The sequence below is a fragment of the Ranitomeya imitator genome, chromosome 4 (assembly GCF_032444005.1).
Source record: "Ranitomeya imitator isolate aRanImi1 chromosome 4, aRanImi1.pri, whole genome shotgun sequence".
NCBI classification, from domain to species: Eukaryota; Metazoa; Chordata; class Amphibia; order Anura; family Dendrobatidae; genus Ranitomeya; species Ranitomeya imitator.
This window is the reverse complement of record NC_091285.1, coordinates 551,301,523-551,321,203: the sequence shown is the minus strand read 5'-3', so window position 1 is coordinate 551,321,203 and position 19,681 is coordinate 551,301,523. Positions and strand designations below refer to the sequence as shown.

The 19,681-nt window shown below is 43.1% G+C and overlaps 1 protein-coding gene across 1 annotated transcript in view; it reads right to left on the bottom strand.

Moving 5' to 3' along the window:
• The window catches only part of SLCO3A1 (solute carrier organic anion transporter family member 3A1), a 676,694-nt gene that overhangs the window by 563,793 nt on the left and 93,220 nt on the right, over nt 1-19,681 (bottom strand). The window contains exon 2 of the mRNA XM_069766261.1: nt 16,762-17,227. Within this exon, the coding sequence (XP_069622362.1) occupies nt 16,762-17,227 (466 nt within the window). The remainder of the gene's footprint in view (nt 1-16,761; nt 17,228-19,681) is intronic.

Below are 19,681 nucleotides of genomic sequence, written 5' to 3'. Positions count from 1 at the left end.
CTGGTTAAACGTTTCAGTGCCTCAGTCTTTCATTTGGACAATAGCCATCTATCCAGGATTGGGTTCATCACCACTGGGAGAACCTGCTGCTGATCAAGTAAGTGCCTGTTCCCTCACGATACCCTTTACACTGTGCATTGCCTGAGGCCACAGCACCGGGTCAAGCCACCCGTGACATCCCCCTCAAGAGACAGACCCCAGTGGTCCGGTGCTGGGTACCCCGGTCTCTCGGGCGTCACAATTGGCGTCACGAACAGGATAGAGCCAGCCCATATACCGGGTATTGTGTGCCGTGATTGGAGCCCAAAACTTTGAAAACTTGGATGAAAAATCGTGAAAATTGACTTTATTAAAGAAAATTCCATTTCCCATTAAAAACTATTGAAAGTGACTTTTCCCCATTGGTTATAATGGAGTAAAGATGGCCGCCATCCCCTGAGGTAATCACCTCATAACCGTTAGGCGCGAGACTGTTAATTGAGCTACGCCATTACCTGAGCCCCAGTCTAACTGAAAAACTTCAGAATCCGCCATTACAGAGCGCGCGGCGGGCGGGAGCAGCAGGGGGCGTGTCATTGTGGGCGGCACCAAGCTGAGCGCTCTGACGTCAGAGCAAGGGGAAAACCAATCCTGCTGCACAGCAGAACGAATCTACACTGTCCCGACGGAAGCGGAGGACCGGAAGGGTCCGGATTAACTAAGGGGGCACAGTATGTCGCAGCACGGAGACGCCGCAGCACCCGGCGGCGCTAATGCAGCTGAAAGACAGAGTGTCGATAGAGCGTCTGGTAGCGCAGCGGTGCAAGGAGTGGCGCCCATCATTCCGGTGCTGATGCCATATACCCCAGGTGGCCCGTGGCTTCCAATGTATGAAGGTGAGCCTAATACCCTTGACGATTTCAGAGAAAAGATGCTGGCCCATTTTAACATGTTCCCCGTGGGTGAAGTTCAGTGTGTTAGTCTCCTGATGATGCAGTTAAGTGGCCATGCTAAGTGAGAAGTCACAGCATGGGCAGCTGATCTAAAAGGCACTGTTGAACGCATATTTGCTGGATTAAAAGCTACATTTGAAACCACTGCCAGCAGCAAAGCTAAAATACGATTCTTTAATTGCAAACAAACAGTTAATGAGGGCGTGAGAGACTTTGCCTTAAACCTGCAGGAAGCCCTTAAATCACTTACACTGGCTGAACCCATTTTTAACACCGGAGCGGATAAACTGCTAAGAGATCAATTTATGGAGGGACTCTACACCCCTTCTCACCGGGGGCATGTGAGCATGCTTGTTTTTAAGAACCCTGAATTGACATTTGCTCAATTAAAGGAGAGCGCTATACGTCTCCAGCTGGCAGAGGCACCTTGGGATCAGGATCCTGCGCAACCTATGGCAGAGGCACCTCAACAACAGGGAGTGCCAGTGACATTAGCTATGTCCGGGGCCATTGCTAAGCCCCTGGGGCCCAGTACTAATGAGGCTCTTCAACAAAAGCTTGACTCTTTAACTGATGTTTTTGCTTCAATGGCTAAAACCATGCAGGAGATGAGAGTACCCAAGATAGAGTTCGCAAACCGTAGAGAGGATGTTCCATGGATGAGACCCCGGAGATACCCGACATGGAGAGGACGACCCCGCGACCGCTACCAAACGGATGGACAGCCCATTTGCCGCCGTTGCCAGCAACCAGGCCACTTTGCACGAGATTGTGATTTAAACGGGAATCCCCTGTGAATGCGGGCCGCTTCGCAGGAATGAACTTTCAAGGCCCAACACCCTGGCACGACAGGTACATCGGAGGACGACCCATTATCCCTATCGTGCTGGACGGAATTCCCCTCAACGCTTTGCTGGACACAGGTTCCCAGATTTCATCTATACCGTATATCCTTTATAAGAGGTACTGGGCTGATGCAGATATTGATAAAGGGCCCTCTGATGTTGAACTAGATATATGGGCCAGTAATGGTAAGTTGGTACCGAAACTAGGATTCAGGGAGATGACCATAAAGATTGGTAAAGTAGAATTGAAGAAACAGGGTATAATTGTTGTTGATGTTGACCGGCGGAACTGTGAACCAACTGTATTGATAGGAATGAATGTGTTAGAGAACTGCTTTTCCGAAGTTATTTCTGTCTTACAGCAAATTGCTGAAACTGCCCAGTCCTGCCAGCAGAGAGTTCTCCAAAGGGAAATAAAAGTATTGATGTTAAGGCAACAGGTAGAAGTTGCAGGTGGAGAAATCGGCAGTGTGAGGGTAAGTGATCCAACATCTATTGTAATCCCACCAAAAACAGAAATTCTGGTATGGTGTAGAGCAGCCATTGGTACTAAGGGACGAGATTATCAAGCCTTAATAGAACCAGTGTACACTGACAGCAGGCCCACTATACTCACAGCACGAGGGGTAGTCGAGGTACACTGGGGACGAGTGCCGGTACGACTTTTGAACTGTGGAGAGGAAGAGGTCACTTTGCCAAGGTATGCTACAGTGGCAAAGCTATATACTGTTGACAACAATGCCATCACAACCATTGAGCCCTTAGAACCAACCTGTCAGGTGGAAGGCAACGGCTCAGACGGAGAATTGGAGGATTGGTGTCAACAGCTACACGTGGGCATAAATTCAACACCTACCCATCAAAAACAAGGGGTGTATAGGCTAGTGACGGAATATGAACAAGTCTTCAGTAAACACCCATTGGACTTCGGACGGATAGAGGGGGTAGAACACACAATCCCCACCAGTGACCATCCCCCAATAAAAGAAAGATATAGACCCATACCGCCCGCTCACTATCAATGTGCAAAAGATATTCTGAGGGAGATGAAACAGGCCGGGGTAATAAGAGACAGCTGTAGCCCCTGGGCGGCCCCTCTAGTGCTTGTCAAAAAAAAGGACGGAACCATGAGAATGTGTGTAGACTACCGGCGGATTAATAACATCACCCATAAAGACGCCTACCCCTTGCCTAGGATAGAAGAGTCCTTGACTGCTTTGAAGTCTGCTAATTATTTTTCCACCTTAGACTTAACAAGCGGGTATTGGCAAGTCCCTGTGGCTGAGAGAGATAAGGAAAAGACGGCATTCACCACACCAATGGGTCTATGTGAATTTAATCGCATGCCATTCGGACTCTGCAACGCATCCGGTACCTTCCAGCGGCTGATGGAATGCTGCCTCGGACACAAGAACTTCGAGACCGTCCTCCTGTACCTAGATGATGTGATCGTCTACTCAAAGACTTACGAACAACACTTAATAGACCTGGCAGAAGTGTTCGAAGCCTTATCCAGGTATGGCATGAAAATCAAGCCATCCAAATGTCACCTTCTCAAGCCAAAGGTACAGTACCTGGGACACATCGTGAGTTCGGAGGGAGTAGCACCGGATCCCGAGAAAATAAGCGCCATAAGGGATTGGCCAAGACCTACCAATGCAAAAGAAGTGAGGCAATTCCTGGGATTGGTGGGTTACTATCGCAGATTTATAAAAGGATTTACCAAATTGGCAGCACCCTTGCAAGACGCCTTGGTAGGGCAGACGAAGAAACCTTCAAACCGAAACCCTCCTTTTCAGTGGAACGATGAAAGGGAAGACTCCTTTGAACAACTAAAGAAGGCACTAACCGGAGAAGAGGTTCTGGCATACCCAGATTACCATCAACCTTTCATCCTCTACACCGATGCCAGTAATGTGGGACTAGGAGCGGTGCTGTCACAAAAGCAAGAAGGTCGGGAGAAAGTCATCGCCTTTGCAAGTAGAAAGCTCCGGCCTACTGAAAGAAATCCAGAAAATTATAGCTCCTTCAAATTAGAACTACTGGCAGTAGTTTGGGCTGTGACTGAACGTTTCAAACACTATCTGGCTGCTGCAGAATTTATTGTCTATACTGATAACAATCCGTTGACCCACCTGGACACAGCCAAATTAGGTGCGTTAGAACAGCGATGGATAGCCCGGTTATCTAATTACAACTTCAAGATCAAGTATCGAGCAGGTCGCAAGAATGGAAATGCCGATGCCCTATCCCGGATGCCACACTTGAGAGATGTAGAAGAAGAAACGGGGGAGCTTGAAGAAATTGAACTACCAGCCTTCCATCATCCCAAGGCAAAACATCATCAGTAAAGTACCTATCAGAAACAACAAGAGGTGAATTTTAATCCGTTAGCACACCATAGATGGGCTGACACCCAAGACAGCAATCCGGCTGTGAAGTTGGTGAAGGAACTGTTAACTGAGCAAAGTGCATATCCCGATGAGGATGCCCCAGAAGAGACGCATCAACTCTGGAAAGAGAGAGGCAAAATGTTCCTGTATCAAGGGAAGCTCTGTAGAAGGTACACCAATCCGAAAACACATGAATTGGTTTGGCAGATTATCGTGCCTAAACAAGATGTCAAGATGGTCCTCGAAGCTTACCATAATGGTGCTGGTCACTTCGGTTGGAAAAAGTTAGAAGTACTTCTAAGAGAAAGATTTTATTGGGTCGGGATGAGAAAATCAATCGAACAGTGGTGCAGAAATTGTGGCCCGTGCAACCTCAGAAGAAACGATCAAAAGAACCAAAGAGCACCACTGCAGCCCATAATCACCAAACAACCACTTGAACTTGTAGCCATGGACCACGTGAAGTTGACACCAAGCCGGTCCGGCTATGTCTATGCCTTGACCATCGTGGACCATTATTCACGATTCTTGGTAGTAGTACCCGTAAAAGATCTGACAGCAAAAACAGCAGCCAAAGCGTTCCAAACGTACTTTTGTAGACCCCATGGATATCCGGAACAGGTTCTCACCGACCAAGGTACAGCCTTTGAATCAGAGATCTTCAGAGAATTCTGTAATATGTATGGTTGCAAAAAGATCCGGAAGGCGGCCTATCATCCACAAACAAACGGCTTATGCGAGAAGATGAACCATATTGTAATAGAACTACTAAAGACTTTACCTGAGGCAGAAAGGAATCAATGGCCAGAGAAATTGCCTGACTCGGTGGATCTGTATAATCATGTCCCGGTGAGTTCCACCAATTGCACCCCAGCTTACCTTATGCGTGCAAGACCCGGCCAATTACCAATCGATCTAGAAATGGGAATTCTGAAACCAGACGCAGAAGTCCAAGACTCCAATTGGGATATCATACGGCAAAAGCAGTATCGCCAAGTGCAAGAGAGTGTGGAAAGAAGCCTTCAGCAAACTAGAGAAAGACAAGAGCGAACTTTCAACCAGAATGCTCTAGCGACCCCATTAAGACCGGGTGACCAAGTGCTCAAGAGAAATCGTCGAACCAATAAACTAGACAATCAGTGGGAAGCCGTACCCTACACAGTTTTACCAACAAGAATGGATAATCCTAAAATGTGTCTCATTAGCAAAAACGGGGGCTTATCATCTGTACTAGTGTCAAGAGACAATCTTAAATTATGTCCGGAAGCATTGAAAGAGACAGAAGTTGTCCAGCCAGATCCAGAAGTTATTCAACCCATGCAGGTCCAACCAGTAAAGGAAAAAGAAGAGGAAATGTATCACACCTGTATAGGAGACTTTCCCAAAACCCTACTAACATACCATGGTGCAGTAGTGGTTCCCATGGTGGCCTTTTACCCAACACCGAACCCAATACCAGAAGTCCCAAGACAGGAAGAGGCTAACCCCGTACTACAGGAGATTCCAGGCCAGGAAGAACAGATTCCTGATCAGAGTGATCCCATTCACGGTGGACTTGCCAACTCCATAGTCGTGGAATTATCTTTAGCAGAGCGGGCAGATACTACATCCGCAGTAGACAGTAGTACACCACATGGAGAGATACCGCTGTTACGTAGATCACAGCGTAGTACCCAGGGTCAATTACCGGCCAGGTATGCAGATTCCCAACTATAAAACTATAGTCATTGTTATCATTCTGCAACGTTTAAGCCCAGTACCTACAGAGACTTGTCTGTATGAACTTCTTGCATATTCTTGAACTTTTTATCAGCCCGGAGGCACTAAATCAAAGATCCGGAAAGACTGCTTTTTGAACTTTGCTTTTTGCTCTTTTTGAACTTTCTTTAGACGTTATATTGATAACTCCGTTGGAAAAATGGAACTAAATTCTTGGACACAAAGTGCAGTGCCTTTCCTAGTACCTTCAAGGATAGAACTGTATTAATGGACGCTATTTGAAGTGACTTTTTACAGAACTCTATTTTTGTTTCCTTGAGTGGTTTTTGTAACTTTTCATTTTTAAGACTCTGTACATATTAATTGTTATTTCAAAATGTTATCGTCCCACAGTTCCGGAGTACTGTTCTTAACTAAGGGGGAATGTGGCACCCCTAGAGGTATTTGCCACAAATATAGTTACTGACACTGAATACAAATACTAAAATAGCAAGTCTGCACTACCTCCTCCGGCCAGAAGGGGGAGCTCCAGAGACTCCCCTTGATCCATTCTGGTCTGAGAGAAGAACTGGCAGTTGGGCAGTTGGGCTAAGGAGCTGAAAGTGAGAGGTCATACAGCTGAATTTCTAACAGCCCTATGACGGTTTCCAGGCCCAAATCACCGGCCTGAGGAGAAGAGGGATAGAGAAAAAGGACATTGTGAGAACCGGGTAGCATTAATCACTACCCAGAACAGGCACAAAGACGGATACCGGATCCGTGGCTGTATTCATTACATATAATACAGCAACCGGAAAAACGTGAGGTGATATCAGCTTCACTAGGGTCGGACGCAGCAACAGACACAGAGTTCAGCGGTACTCCCGGAGGGGGTAAGCCGATAAAAGGACTCGGGTTGCCCGTCGAACCAGGACCCGGAGGGGACAGATTGGGCCGGCAGCCAGTTCACATACAGCAGCAGGGCCACACAGATATTGCGTACAATAAGAGGCGAAGACCCCGGCAGGGTCAAAGTAACTCAGAGTTCCCATACAGACTCCGGTGACAGGACTGGTTGTAAATCCTTTTTTGTTAAAGTAAACTGGTTAAACGTTTCAGTGCCTCAGTCTTTCATTTGGACAATAGCCATCTATCCAGGATTGGGTTCATCACCGCTGGGAGAACCTGCTGCTGATCAAGTAAGTGCCTGTTCCCTCACGATACCCTTTACACTGTGCATTGCCTGAGGCCACAGCACCGGGTCAAGCCACCCGTGACATCCCCCTCAAGAGACAGACCCCAGTGGTCCGGTGCTGGGTACCCCGGTCTCTCGGGCGTCACAAAAAAAAACAAGCATACCTTCGCTTCTCCAACCAATTGAGCAGAAAAATACAATCAGCACATGGATGACATCCAAATGTGATCAGTTTCTTACACAAAGTCATTTGATCTGTGACATGGACCAAAGTAGGACATGTCTCTGTTATCGTTCTTATTTTTGCGAAAAGTTGATTGGCAAAAAAAAAAGAGCATGTGAAAAGCCACAGGCTTTGTAATGGGTCCGTGAGCTTTTCATAAAAATGACAGATAGCACACGTAGCAAAAAAAGATGTGTGAAACTGACCTTAATCCCAGGATTATAGGATCTGTCAACATAGCGATCTTTGTTTTTTTTTTTTCAAGCAAGAGATAAATTACCAAACAATGCAAAGTAGAAATGTGAGTCATCATAATTACCTGACTGAACATAAAAATACTGTCACGACCAAAAGTTTTGAGACTGATACAAATTTTTTACCAACTCTGCTGCTTCAGTGTTTTTAGAACATTTAGTCAGATGTTTCTATGGTTACTGAAGTACAATTAGATGCATTTCATAGGTTTTTAAGACCAATAGGCCACTCGACGTTGCTGCGCATGTACATTGTGAAGTCAGACCTTACAATGTACTTGCACAGAGACCTGGGATGTCATGACATCAGTATGTGCACAGTGACCATTTAGATGCGCATTTTTGGCTGAGAGATTCGGTTGCGAGTAGGCCCTAGACGTCATGGCTCATGTGTGAAGATATATGAAGATGCCTGGAGTTTCAACACACAGCAGCAGTAACAAGAGGAACCGAGGAACCTATGAGGGACAGTGAGCAATGAAGGAGAGTTGTGAATGTATTAGTTGGGTTTTTTCTACATCTTACATTTATTATGCACTAAAATCTCTACAAAGGATAAAAAGAAAAATGGAATTCGCAGAAAATAAACTGGCTGCAAATTAAATTTCCTGGTAAAATCTACATATACACTGAATTTAGAATAAAAACAGTATGATTAAAGTTCATACAATAATAAGTAATATTTCTCTTTAAATAAGGTGATTCTACTTTACTCGGAAAAATTGCTGTAATTTCTAAAAGAAACAATCCATCATACTGAAATTTGGATTGTACATACCTTGGTTCATGAGAAACTAATGTTTTCAAATAGATGTTGAAAATGCCCACCGTTCACAATGAAGCTTGCCATTCCATATTGTTGAATGTATTCTGCAGGATGTCTGGGGTCATAGCCCTAATTTCTCGCTGTATTTTCTCTCGGAGGACCTGTAATGTTCGTGATTTGTTACTGTACACCTGACCCTTCAAATGGCACCAAAGGAAAAATGGTTAAATCAGGTGATCTTTGTGGTCACAGTCCTTTCGAGATAACTCTGTGATCAAAGAAAGCTTCAATACATGGTTTGGTTGGTGGATTTCGACCCCCCAATCTTCTTTAGAAACTCACTTTGGCCACTCTTTAACCCCTCTGTGACCTTAGACGTACTATCCCGTCGAGGTGCCCTGGGCTTATCTGACCCTGGACGGGATAGTACGTCATAGCCGATCGGCCGCGCTCACGGGGGGAGCGCGGCCGATCGCGGCCGGGTGTCAGCTGCTTATCGCAGCTGACATCCGGCACTATGTGCCAGGAGCGGTCACGGACCGCCCCCGGCACATTAACCCCTGGCACACCGCGATCAAAGATGATCGCGATGTGCCGGCGGTGCAGGGAAGCACCGCGCAGGGAGGGGGCTCCCTGCGGGCTTCCCTGAGACCCCCGGAGCAACGCGATGTGATCGCGTTGCTGCGAGGGTCTCACCTCCCTCCCTGCTCCCTCCAGCCCCGGATCCAAGATGGCCGCGGATCCGGGTCCTGCAGGGAGGGAGGTGGCTTCACAGAGCCTGCTCAGAGCAGGCACTGTGAAGGCTGCAGCGCTGCAAGTCAGATCAGTGATCTGACAGAGTGCTGTGCAAACTGTCAGATCACTGATCTGTGATGTCCCCCCCTGGGACAAAGTAAAAAAGTAAAAAAAAATTTATCCAAATGTGTAAAAAAAAATAAAAAAAAATATTCCAAAATAATGAAAAAAAAAAAAAATATTATTCCCATAAATACATTTCTTCATCTAAATAAAAAAAAAAACAATAAAAGTACACATATTTAGTATCGCCGCATCCGTAACGACCCGACCTATAAAACTGTCCCACTAGTTAACCCCTTCAGTAAACACCGTAAGAAAAAAAAAAAAAAAACGAGGCAAAAAACAACGCTTTATTATCATACCGCCGAACAAAAAGTGGAATAACACGCGATCAAAAGGACAGATATAAATAACCATGGTACCGCTGAAAGCGTCATATTGTCCCGAAAAAAAGAGCTGCCATACAGCATCATCAGCAAAAAAATAAAAAAGTTATAGTCCTGAGAATAAAGCGATGCAAAAATAATTATTTTTTCTGTAAAATAGTTTTTATCGTATAAAAGCGCCAAACCATAAAAAAATGATATAAATGAGGTATCGCTGTAATCGTACTGACCCGAAGAATAAAACTGATTTATCAATTTTACCAAACGCGGAACGGTATAAACGCCTCCCCCAATAGAAATTCATGAATAGCTGGCTTTTGGTCATTCTTCCTCACAAAAATCGGAATAAAAAGCGATCAAAAAATGTCACGTGCCCAAAAATGTTTTCAATAAAAACGTCAACTCGTCCCGCAAAAAACAAGACCTCACATGACTCTGTGGACCAAAATATGGAAAAATTATAGCTCTCAAAATGTGGTATTGCAAAAAATATTTTTTGCAATAAAAAGGGTCTTTCAGTGTGTGACGGCTGCCAATCATAAAAATCCGCTAAAAAACTCGCTATAAAAGTAAATCAAACCCCCCTTCATCACCCCCTTAGTTAGGGAAAAATAAAAAAAAATGTATTTATTTCCATTTTCCCATTAGGGCTAGGGTTAGGGCTAGGGTTAGGGCTAGGGTTAGGGCTAGGGTTAGGGCTAGGGCTAGGGTTAGGGCTAGGGTTAGGGCTAGGGCTAGGGTTAGGGTTAGGGCTAGGGTTAGGGCTAGGGTTAGGGCTAGGGCTAGGGTTAGGGCTAGGGTTAGGGCTAGGGTTAGGGTTAGGGTTAGGGCTAGGGTTAGGGCTAGGGTTAGGGCTAGGGTTAGGGCTAGGGTTAGGGTTAGGGCTAGGGTTAGGGCTAGGGTTAGGGCTAGGGTTAGGGTTAGGGTTGGGGCTACAGTTAGGGTTGGGGCTAAAGTTAGGGTTAGGGTTTAGATTACATTTACAGTTGGGAATAGGGTTGGGATTAGGGTTAGGGGTGTGTCAGGGTTAGAGGTGTGGTTAGGGTTACCGTTGGAATTAGGGTTAGGGGTGTGTTTAGATTAGGGTTTCAGTTATAATTGGGGGGTTTCCACTGTTTCGGCACATCAGGGGCTCTCCAAATACGACATGGCGTCCGATCTCAATTCCAGCCAATTCTGCGTTGAAAAAGTAAAACAGTGCTCCTTCCCTTCCGAGCTCTCCTGTGTGCCCAAACAGGGGTTTACCCCAACATATGGGGTATCAGCGTACTCAGGACAAATTGGACAACAACTTTTGTGGACCAATTTCTCCTGTTACCCTTGGGAAAATACAAAACTGGGGGCTAAAAAATAATTTTTGTGGGAAAACAAAAAGATTTTTTATTTTCACGGCTCTGCGTTATAAACTGTAGTAAAACACTTGGGGGTTCAAAGTTCTCACAACACATCTAGATAAGTTCATTGAGGGGTCTAGTTTCCAATATGGGGTCACTTGTGGGGGGTTTCTACTGTTTAGGTACATTAGGGGCTCTGCAAACGCAATGTGACGCCTGCAGACCAATCCATCTAAGTCTGCATTCCAAATGATGCTCCTTCCCTTCCGAGCCCTCCCATGCGCCCAAACGGTGGTTCCCCCCACATATCGGGTATCAGCGTACTCAGGACAAATTGGACAACAACATTTAGGGTCCAATTTCTCCTGCTAACCTTGGAAAAATACAAAACTGGGGGCTAAAATATAATTTTTGTGGAAAAAAAAATATTTTTTATTTGCATGGCTCTGCGTTATAAACTGTAGTGAAATACTTGGGGGTTCAAAGCTCTCACAACACATCAAGATGAGTTCCTTAGGGGGTCTACTTTCCAAAATGGTGTCACTTGTGGGGGGTTTCTACTGTTTAGGTACATTAGGGGCTCTGCAAACGCAATGTGACGCCTGCAGACCATTCCATCTAAGTCTGCATTCCAAATGGCGCTCCTTCCCTTCCGAACCCTCCCATGCGCCCAAACGGTGGTTCCCCCCCACATATGGGGTATCAGCGTACTCAGGACAAATTGGACAACAACTTTTGGGGTCCAATTTCTTCTGTTACCCTAGGGAAAATACAAAACTGGGGGCTAAAAAATAATTTTTGTGGGAAAAAAATTTTGTTTTATTTTTATGGCTCTGCATTATAAACTTCTGTGAAGCCCTTGGTGGGTCAAAGTGCTCACCACACATCCAGATAAGTTCCTTAGGGGGTCTACTTTCCAAAATGGTGTCACTTGTGGGGGGTTTCAATGTTTAGGCACATCAGTGGCTCTCCAAACGCAACATGGCGTCCCATCTCAATTCCTGTCAATTTTGCATTGAAAAGTCAAATAGCGCTCCTTCCCTTCCGAGCTCTCCCATGCGCCCAAACAGTGGTTTACTGCCACATATGGGGTATCAGCGTACTCAGGACAAATTGGACAACAACTTTTTGGGTCCAATTTCTCCTGTTACCCTTGGTAAAATAAAACAAATTGGAGCTGAAGTAAATTTTTTGTGTAAAAAAGTTAAATGTTCATTTTTATTTAAACATTCCAAAAATTCCTATTAAACACCTGAAGGGTTAATAAACTTCTTAAATGTGGTTTTGAGCACCTTGAGGGGTGCAGTTTTTAGAATGGTGTCACACTTGGGCATTTTCTATCATATAGACCCCTCAAAATGACTTCAAATGAGACGTGGTCCCTAAAAAAAAATGGTGTTGTAAAAATGAGAAATTGCTGGTCAACTTTTAACCCTTATAACTCCCTAACAAAAAAAAAATTGGTTCCAAAATTATGCTGATGTAAAGGAGACATGTGGGAAATGTTACTTATTAAGTATTTTGTGTGACATATCTCTGTGATTTAATTGCATAAAAATTCAAAGTTTGAAAATTGCGAAATTTTAAAAATTTTCGCCAAATTTCTGTTTTTTTCACAAATAAACGCAGGTACTATCAAAGAAATTTTACCACTATCATGAAGTACAATATGTCACGAGAAAACAATGTCAGAATCACCAGGATCCGTTGAAGCGTTTCGGAGTTATAACCTCATAAAGGGACAGTGGTCAGAATTGTAAAAATTGGCCTGGTCATTGACGTGCAAACCACCCTTGGGGGTAAAGGGGTTAAGGATTAGTTTTCGAATAAGTTTTTACAATGAAAACACACAACTACAACCTATATCTGTATATTGTTAACAAATGAAGAAGGAATTCAGCAGGAGTGAAATACAAACACCACACATAAACTGCTGATGCCAAGAAAGGCGTGCAGCAAGTCTATCTCGTAGTGGAAACGACCGGTGGAGCAAAAAGTTGGCCAGACCACTAGGAGAGAGGAAGTTTCTCAGCACCGTCGCTGAGGATCATTGCACTCTCACTTCTCATGATCCAAAGTGTGTACACTCCACATTTCAGTACGGTCCAGTCTCCTTTAGAAGTTACAGCAATTTTTCTGGGAAAAGTAGCAAGTGAATCACACTGTATAAATACTGCAGTTTGCACACAGCCATTGCTGTCACAATCCTATTACATCATAGCATATAAATACTGTAGGTGTAGTCATTGCCCAATGTTACTCTATGTGCCATGCCTAAGACTCTAAATACACATTAAAGAAATTATATTTTTATGTCAACATAATCAAAGACACTCCAAGGCTGTTTGCAAAGTAAGTACAGAACATACAACCTCATGATGATAATATTTTTTTATTTGCAAGAGCCCGTTGTAGTAGCACAAGCTGAGTAATTGAAGAAATTGTCTAACACTGCAAAAAAAGTGTTGTCTTGTAAAGAGCGAGCATTAGCTTTTATATTCTTCCAGCGCTAAAAAGAAAGAAAAATAAATAAATAAGAAGAAAATCTAAATTTTACAGCTGACGGAATAATCTTAACAATCTTGAGACTGATTAAGATTGAACTTAATGTTTGGCTTTTGTAATTTAACAAGTAACTGCAATGAACGAAAAAAAAAGTACGGTATCTCTGAAAGAGACATTATTTTGTGTTCAGCCGCCTGCTGCATTACAAAAAGCTTTCCCTGTTATATTAATTGTTCCATTCTATGGGGAACAATTCTTATTAATAATTCCAAATGATGGAAATTGCTCTCATTCTGCACTTAGTACAGAAAGCAACAGCAGGCTTTACAAACACTAATTTCTCAAAGAGATAAATCAATCATAATAAAGCTTTCTTATTCTCTCACGAAGCCAAGAAGAATCAACTCATTGGCCAATATAAAAGAAATTTACCAGGGTCAACAATGGAAGGAGCTGCATAATTTAATGCCTACATAAAAGTAGTAGAGATGAGCGAATCTTTTAAAATTTGAAGTTGCCAAGTTCGACTAATGTTTCCCAAAAAATTGGTTTGAAGAAATTCAATTTACCACAAATTGCAAGTACTTTATTTGCCCTGGAAAGCCATGTATGACAAAAAGAGGTCTCTAGGACTGTATCCAACTCATTTCAGGCTCATTAATACGGCCTTAGTATCATGAAAGTAACCTAAACATATATGTCTATGGGTAAACAGGTTGTAACTGTTCATCACTGCTGTGCTATCACATACTCTATATGTTCAATTTATTCAGTGTTTTCTGTCATTATTTCCCCATCTGTATCGCTACGCTGTAAGCTGCGCCATCCTCCTTTGATTCACGTTCACCACATAATAGTTCCTGATTTCATACAAACTATAATAGTCCCTCATGATTGATTATGCTATGCCATGTGATGTGGTAGCTGCAAGCCATTATGGGGAACCATGCCCCATCACCTGCAAAGTCCTGTGAGCATTTTCTGGCTCATGCATTTCTCTACAATGTGTAAAATGTTGAAGCCATTTTAGGCCATTTGTGCAAATCAAGTTGCAAATTGCTCTAATTCTCGTCATTCAGCGTATTTCTGCAAATTCAACATTAATTCGATTTGTATCAAATCAATTTGATCATCTCTAATAAGTATGTTCTTTGAGTCTTCATACAATTTCTAATATAAGCTCTGCTTTGTACAGAATTAGTAATGCACCCACTATTGTCTACGACAACATTATGTACATCATACTTCACAACTTTTGGTGACACGACTGTAAGAGGCCACAGACTAAAAAAGGCTGCCTTGAACAGACTTGGCACAAGCCACTCCATCTGGCAATTTCTATAGGTAACCCGGACCTTCACCTTTTAAACCCTGTACATGGATCTGGTATTACATCGGAGTCCAGTGGATTGCTTCCTGCGAGGGCTGGCATCCAAAGAAGGGAACTAGAGGCAGGAAGAGTCGCTGAGCAGGGTCATAGCCAGTGGGTCACATCAGGACCAGAAATGTTATACAAGAGGATGATCAAAATTCACGCTCAGGTAAGAAAGCAGGAGGAGTCAGGAAATGAGCAGAAGCAAAGACTAGAGCACAAGTCAGATAGCAAAACTAATTAACTGGCAGTGGATGTCAGAGACTCATGGGCTTAAATAGCAGGCTGCCCATCACAAGGCTTTCATAAAGGAGTAATCAAAAACCAAACAATTAACCCCAAAGCTCCCTGGTCTAGTGGCACCATAGTCCGAAGAATTAACAAGACCAATGCTGGCATGCATGAACTGAAACAAAGGTGTAGCTCCAGCTAGTAGCCGAAGCAGGTGCAAAAGGGAAAAGAAGAGATGTTACAGTAAGCAACTGGGAGATGGGAAGATCTGCGGCATCCTGGACCGCTAGAACATTTCTGCTACAAACACAAACCCTTTGGATGTTTCACCCGCTCCACAACCATGCCCTTCCCATTCTTCAGCAACTCCATAAGTCTCCGCTTCCTCGAGACTCAGGGACACAAGAAACCTCCCAGAATTGATCATTTCCATAAGGCTTTAACATGGCCTGAAAAATTTTCTGACTGCTACACAAGTCCAGGAGGCCTTTTCCTTTATCTGGAACTCCAGTAGATGCATACTGTACTTTGGTATGATTCACGTTTTATAAAGGAGACATATAGAAGAAAACAACAACCTGTTAAAGAACAGAAATTGATGCACCAGTTAGCACCACTGTTTCTGTTAAGTATTGTTTGTACTGCAAATCTTATTATTGAATACTGTAATGAATAATTGATTTAAACAAGACATGAAAAATAGCAATGTTTCAAACCATAAACCTGTGTAGGATGGATTGTTTGCAATTTAATACAAATGATTAGAGGACTATAACAGAGCTTCAGTAAAATTAAATTATATCTATTTCTTATATCAGCAGGACTAAATCCCAGCAACTTGTGAGAATTTTATATTAACTCAAGAAAGAAAAAGCAAAAGTCTAATATTACTTGAATTAAATGCAAATCATAGTATTCAGCATGAGTAACAAAGATCACCTTAGGCATAAAGCAGACCTTGTACTTGCAATCCTAACCATAATATTCGCAAGAAAAACACAGGTAAGGCTCTTTTTAAATGATGTCTGACCCATCCATCAGCAGTGTACATAGGGACTATATATTAACTCAGTTGCATGCCACTGTGTAGTAGTAAAGTCTGTCTCACTCAATACCAGGTGTACGGACCACACGGTCTGTGTGTAAAGAGAGGAGAACAGAAAAATATCCAGCTTCCACAATCCAACTAAAATTATATATGGCTTTATTGAATAATCCACAACAAATATGAAGAACATATAGAGTATAGATATACAACGCGTTTCAGATCTATTATGATCTTTCTTCGTCTCATGTGCATATCTACATTCTCTACCATTGTGTAGGTATTTTCTTTAGTGGCATGTGGCATCCATAAACTCCAATATTCTTTTTTAAAGAATACCACAAGAAAGTGTACTATGCTAAAAAAGTAAACTGATGCCTACTGAATCAATGAATACTTAAAGCATACAATTTTGACTTTCATTTAGTGAATTGAGGCACATTGATACATTCTGCATATACACCCGCAATGTTCCCAGAATTTATGGCAAGCATTTGGCTCAAATGCAACGAATTTAAAAATCAGATTGCTGACTTTCATTTTTGATAGCATATGTATGCGGCAACAAAAAACGTTACATTATAGAACAATATTTCAAACCTTGTGCGATTACAATAAGAATTGTACATATCAAAGTACTGCACCAGTGAATATTGGGAGTTGTAATAGTAGCAAAAGTAGAGAACAATAAGTAGAATCCCTTGACATTTTTCTAAAAAATAAAACCATCCTTCCAAATTGGTATTCAATAATTAAAGATTTTAATGAACGGATTTCACTGTACCTATATAAAGGGAAGAGTCTTTCCGTCTGACGTGGTCGTCAATGTATGCTACTCCAAGTGGCTGCACAGGAGTAGCGCCGATTCCCAGCAGGACCTGTGCTCCGATGAGAAGTAGGTACATCATATTGGTAGTAGCAGTATTCCTGCATATTATATCCTGTTCGGGAATATCCTCAGTAGTGGAACCATTCACTGCGCAAAAATCTCTTCCTTCTGCTCCCCATCGAATCTCACCAGATTCATATTCATATTGGTGTGTAAGAAATTCAGGCAGAGCGGAAAGAAAAGCCCCCAAGGCCATAACTATTCCTCCACATCCAATTAAGCGAGGTCTATGTCCCCTGGCTCCAAAGTAACTAACAAACAGGATAAGAGCCAAGTTCCCAATCTCAAAGCTGCTGGCAATAACTCCTACATCAGCACTCTGCAGGTTGAACCTTCGTTCCAGAGTTGTCAGGACACTAACCTAAGAAGAAAAGAACATGTTAGTTTGACACCTTTGTACTTTTCATTCATCATGCAACACAACTGAGCAATACTTTCAATTAGAAACAGTGACATACTGGTAATAGGGGCAGAGCAAGCAGCCACTGTGGGCCTCGAGTCAGGAGGAGGGGCAGTGTATGAGCGGCACTTGGCCCACCCAGCCCACCATCTCATGTACAATGATGGAACAGGGAGAAGTCAGCTCACTCCTCCATCATTGAATCTATGCATCTGAGCTCTGACACCGCAGTGCAGCGATGATGTCACTACATTGCTCCCACTGTACAAAACTGTGCAGAGATTAAGACCACAAGCTGCAGAGACCAGAGCAGCGGGGGGATTGGGGGAGGTGTTTTTTTTATAAATCAATGAGAACATTGTGAGGGCTGTTATTCTCTTTGGAGGGCTAATGTTAAGAGGGATATGTGCCCACATTATTCTATTTGGAGGGTTATGTGGGGGGCCATAAACTGTTGGGAGTGCTATCGGGAGCCATTATACTGTGTGCGGATGATTATACAGTGTGGAAGGTTGTGTGAATCAATAATACTGTCTGGAGGCTTGTGTAGAGGCTTTTATACTGTGTGGCAGGCCATCATACTGTATGGAAGACTATACAGGGGCACACATATTGAGTGAACGACTGTGTCGTTATACAGTGTGTGGAGGAACTTTGGTGAGCATTATACTGTGTTGGAGTCACTGTGGGGGTATCTTACTGTGCTGGGATCACTGTGGGGATATCATTCTTTGCGAAAAGGGTACTATGGAGCAATTCACAGTGGAGGTATTGTTTTGTAACGGATTCAAAGGATTGTGATGAATAAGAAATGCTCACACAAAAATTGAGTAAACTAAATTGAATTTACTTAATAAATGATAAGAAACAAAACAGTCACTAAAGGCAATAAAGTAAAATAAATAAATGTGCATCAAAACAAGCATTATTCATACATTATTATGATACAAGTCCATGAGCCTCTGTGTTAATTTCTCTCTTTCTGGAAATCTCTGTATCACATCTCCAATCCCTGCTGCATGTCTGCTCCCCCCTCCCCCCCCAAGAGTTCAGTCCTCTTTTTATATGCTAAAACTGTCTATTGAAACTTCTCTAAATGCTTATGTTATGCGTACTAGAAACTTCACAGTCTCCATTTAACATATAATTAACAGGATAACATCTTTGGGAAAGTTCAAATTAGTTGACTCTCATCTTTGAATGTGAAAGGTTCTTCATCAGAATAAGTGTCAGATGACCGCATGATTTACATTCGTTGGTTAAATTGACCATTTGGTTGAACATTTAATTTTCGATGATCTTTTACTAAACTCCCTGAAATGATATATATATATATATATATATATATATATATATATATATATACAGTGGGGCAAAAAAGTATTTAGTCAGTCAGCAATAGTGCAAGTTCCACCACTTAAAAAGATGAGAGGCGTCTATAATTTACATCATAGGTAGACCTCAACTATGGGAGACAAACTGAGAAAAAAAAATCCAGAAAATCACATTGTCTGTTTTTTTAACAATTTATTTGCATAATATGGTGGAAAATAAGTATTTGGTCAGAAACAAACAATCAAGATTTCTGGCTCTCACAGACCTGTAACTTCTTCTTTAAGAGTCTCCTCTTTCCTCCACTCATTACCTGTAGTAATGGCACCTGTTTAAACTTGTTATCAGTATAAAAAGACACCTGTGCACACCCTCAAACAGTCTGACTCCAAACTCCACTATGGTGAAGACCAAAGAGCTGTCAAAGGACACCAGAAACAAAATTGTAGCCCTGCACCAGGCTGGGAAGACTGAATCTGCAATAGCCAACCAGCTTGGAGTGAAATAATCAACAGTGGGAGCAATAATTAAAAAATGGAAGACATACAAGACCACTGATAATCTCCCTCGATCTGGGGCTCCACGCAAAATCCCACCCCGTGGGGTCAGAATGATCACAAGAACGGTGAGTAAAAATCCCAGAACCACGTTGGGGGACCTAGTGAATGAACTGCAGAGAGCTGGGACCAATGTAACAAGGCCTACCATAAGTAACACACTACGCCACCATGGACTCAGATCCTGCAGTGCCAGACGTGTCCCACTGCTTAAGGCTACGTTCACATTAGCGTCGCGTCGCTGTTGCGTCGGCGACGCAGCGGCGACGCACGGAAAAACGCGCGCAAACGCGCGCAAAAACGCGCGCGTTTTGCGACGCGTGCGTCGTTTTTTGACGAAATTTTCTTGCGTCCGACGCTAGCGTCTAAAACGACGCACGTGTCGGAAAACGCGTGCAAAAAGACGCACGCGTCCCCTATGTTAAACATAGGGGCGCGTCGCCGCTGCGTCGCCGCTGCGTCACCGACGCAACAGCGACGCGACGCTAATGTGAACGTAGCCTAAGCCAGTACATGTCTGGGCCCG